Source organism: Lygodium microphyllum, chromosome 5 (assembly GCF_053477565.2).
Source record: "Lygodium microphyllum isolate KBCC chromosome 5, Lygodium_microphyllum_v1.1.10, whole genome shotgun sequence".
In the NCBI taxonomy this organism is placed as follows: Eukaryota; Viridiplantae; Streptophyta; class Polypodiopsida; order Schizaeales; family Lygodiaceae; genus Lygodium; species Lygodium microphyllum.
Genome location: NC_141139.1, coordinates 6,561,694 through 6,564,397, shown reverse-complemented (window position 1 = coordinate 6,564,397; position 2,704 = coordinate 6,561,694). Strand labels below are relative to the sequence as shown.

The window sequence follows — 2,704 nt, the reverse complement described above, 5'->3', positions numbered from 1 at the left end:
CCTACACATGTAATTTAACAGGAAAATACAAAATAGGCAGCTGGAAATAACCTTGCAGCCATTAATCAGTAACCTACAATTACAATATCCACAACATGCTAAAGGTACCGTTCAAAATATTCGCTTGAAAGCAATTATGATCTATGCTCTGCTAAACACTTAGGACCAAAAGTAACACTGCGCTTATAGACATTCTCCTGATGTCGGATCCCAGCAAAACAAAATGACACTTTATAGCACAGTTAATCCCCAGAGCTAGTTGCTTAACACCTCAGCTTTTAAGTTGATCATCACAACCCTATTTTTACCTAATAGTGATAAGATGTTCCAAAAAAAGCATCACAACAAACTTAAACAAAAAAATGCAACTAGGATGTTCTGAAATAGCAGGCAAGATGTGAATAGCACCAACTCACTACACAATCTCAAATATTTGATATTAACTACTCCCTGTGGTGGGCAGGCCTTCCTTTAAAATGCCTTGCCTGCCACTCAATCCATACAATTGTTCATACTCAAGAAGTCTCGGACTTGAATCTAATCAAACAAGCTGAATCCCATATCTTCATCACTCTCTTCTTTAGGCTCCTCCTGGAACAAACAGTGGCAAGAATTCAGAGAAAAGTTTAAGAGTTTAGAAGACTTCCATATTGGAATCATGTGGCCACATGAGCCGAGGATGTACCTTTTTCTCTTCGACCGGAGGAGGTGCAGCAGCTGCACTTGCACCACCACCTGGGGCAGCGCCTCCACCAACAGCCACTGGACCACCACCGCCACCTAAAAACCAAAGTTGAACAGAGTAAAACAAGCTAAGGCGCACTAGCAAATCAAAATATCAGAAGAAGAAACTGGTTTAAATACTGACCAGATCCAACGTTGGTGATAAGGTCTTCGACGCTCCTCTTCTCAAGAAGCTTCGCGAACAAAGCAGGCCAATATGATTCTACTTGCACATTGGCAGCTTTGACTAGCGCCGCAATCTTATCGGCCTGTAGAATAGCAGTACAAATCAAAAATCTGTTATCGACCTTCTGTACGAAGGTTACTCATTAATAGCAATACAACATGCACTTCTATATTAACGTACAACAAAAGCTGTAAACGCGTGAAAGGTGTTATAGCTCCAAACACACACACACACACACACACACACACACACACACACACTCTCTCTCTCTCTCTCTCTCTCTCTCTCTCTCTCTCTCTCTCTCTCTCTCTCTCTCTCTCTCTCTCTCTCTCTCTCTCTCTCTCTCTCTCTCTCTCTCTCTCTCTCTCTCTCTCTCTCTCTCTCTCTCTGCACATCGTCAAATAACCCACAAGCTAATGAAATCTGTCCGCAGCGTTACGCACCACTCCTCAAAAAAGCTTACAAGGTCAGCAAAGCTCCTGATGCCTGTGAAGTTGCACTCGTTCACGGCGTTTCACAATGACGGCCATTATCAAGTTCCAGTGTTAGAAACGTCCGACTATCCTACCATAATAGGAGGCAACCGCCCGGGCGGGGGGGGGGGAGAGAGAGAGAGAGAGAGAGAGCAGGAGACGAGAAAAGCATCGACAATTAAACACGCAACGATCAAAGAAACAGAGACCACATACCGTGATGGGGATGCCGTCATCGTGGAGGATGAGAGCGGCGTAGGTGCAAGCGAGCTCGCTGATCGACATGGCGATGGAGAGCTCCGGGAGCCTGCGCCGACGATGGCAAGAATGAGAGAAAGAAGGTGTCGAGACTGCAGAAGCCCTAATTCACAACAAAGGGAGCGAAAGAGAAATTCCTGCCCCACCCTAACTATTTTCAAGTCTATTCTCACAGGAACACCTAGCCTCAGTCTTAAGGGTGGCTTTGGCCATTGCTTTCATTCTTGGGATTGTGTGTGTGTGTGTGTGTGTGTGTGTGTGTGTGTTTCTCCACTCGAGACTAGGTGAGTTTGCACGTGGACAGACAATGGCATTTGTCAAAGGGTCGTGTGGGCTCGGGCACCATGTGGCGTGGCACCTGCATCGAGAAGGTGGGAGGTGCGAGAGCGAGCCATGTGTAATAGAGATAATAGAGATTTACCAAGTAAGGAGGAAAAAGGACGTGTCCCACCATCTTCACTTTACTTACGAGACTCCCACAAAGTCTAGTTTGAGCTAGTACATGGCACCACCCTTTGAGATTTCTGATATTTCCTTGAGTGCAACTAGGGTACCTAGGAAGTATAACTCATTAAGTCATATGATTTGAAATACTTAATTCTATGTGAAATTGTTTACGAGTGTACCCTTGCCCACATTGTTGGATGTAAAAGACCTGTGAGTGCAACTCAATGAACTCATCCTCACAACTGCAATTTTCCAATTTCTTATGCCATAAATTCTAGATCAATGCTCCACCCCTCATGTAGCTACATAGGTAATTGCTAACTTTATTTTGTAAGCCCCCCTATATGAGGAGAAGGCATTTATGAGCAACACATTTACTTAGTAGGTATTTGTCTCTATGTTGGATGGTGGCCAATTGTGATTAGTTAGTTAGGGACAAACCCTAGAGGGGATTGGCACATTGCTAACCTAGCTACATGCATATGTAGTTATTACTACACTAGGTCCTTATTTGGAGGGCCTACATGACTTTTCCCACCAAACTTCTTAGGGGTCTCTTGCATGTATGATTTGTGGACTTTACTAAATATGCATTTTTGTTGCATGCTTTTCCATC

The 2,704-nt window shown here is 44.2% G+C and overlaps 1 protein-coding gene across 1 annotated transcript; it reads right to left on the bottom strand.

Annotated features, from left to right (window-relative positions):
* Positions 1-350: 350 nt before the first annotated feature.
* On the bottom strand, positions 351-1,798 carry LOC148035482 (large ribosomal subunit protein P1z-like). Its single transcript, XM_087677443.1, has 4 exons — positions 1,600-1,798; positions 869-992; positions 686-780; positions 351-591 (listed from the first exon to the last, which is right to left on the bottom strand). Exons 1-4 carry the CDS (start codon positions 1,666-1,668, stop codon positions 538-540), a joined length of 342 nt encoding a protein of 113 aa, XP_087533569.1. The 5' UTR covers positions 1,669-1,798; the 3' UTR covers positions 351-537.
* Positions 1,799-2,704: the final 906 nt, after the last annotated feature.

Bases quoted from the DNA above. Each gene is read 5' to 3' on its own strand.
- LOC148035482 (XM_087677443.1), bottom strand. From the start codon at position 1,668: ATGTCGATCAGCGAGCTCGCTTGCACCTACGCCGCTCTCATCCTCCAC. The intron at 993-1,599 runs GTATGTGGTCTC...GCTATTCTACAG, and splicing joins ATGACGGCATCCCCATCACG to GCCGATAAGATTGCGGCGCT. The intron at 592-685 runs GTACATCCTCGG...TGTTTGTTCCAG, and splicing joins CTCCGGTCGAAGAGAAAAAG to GAGGAGCCTAAAGAAGAGAG.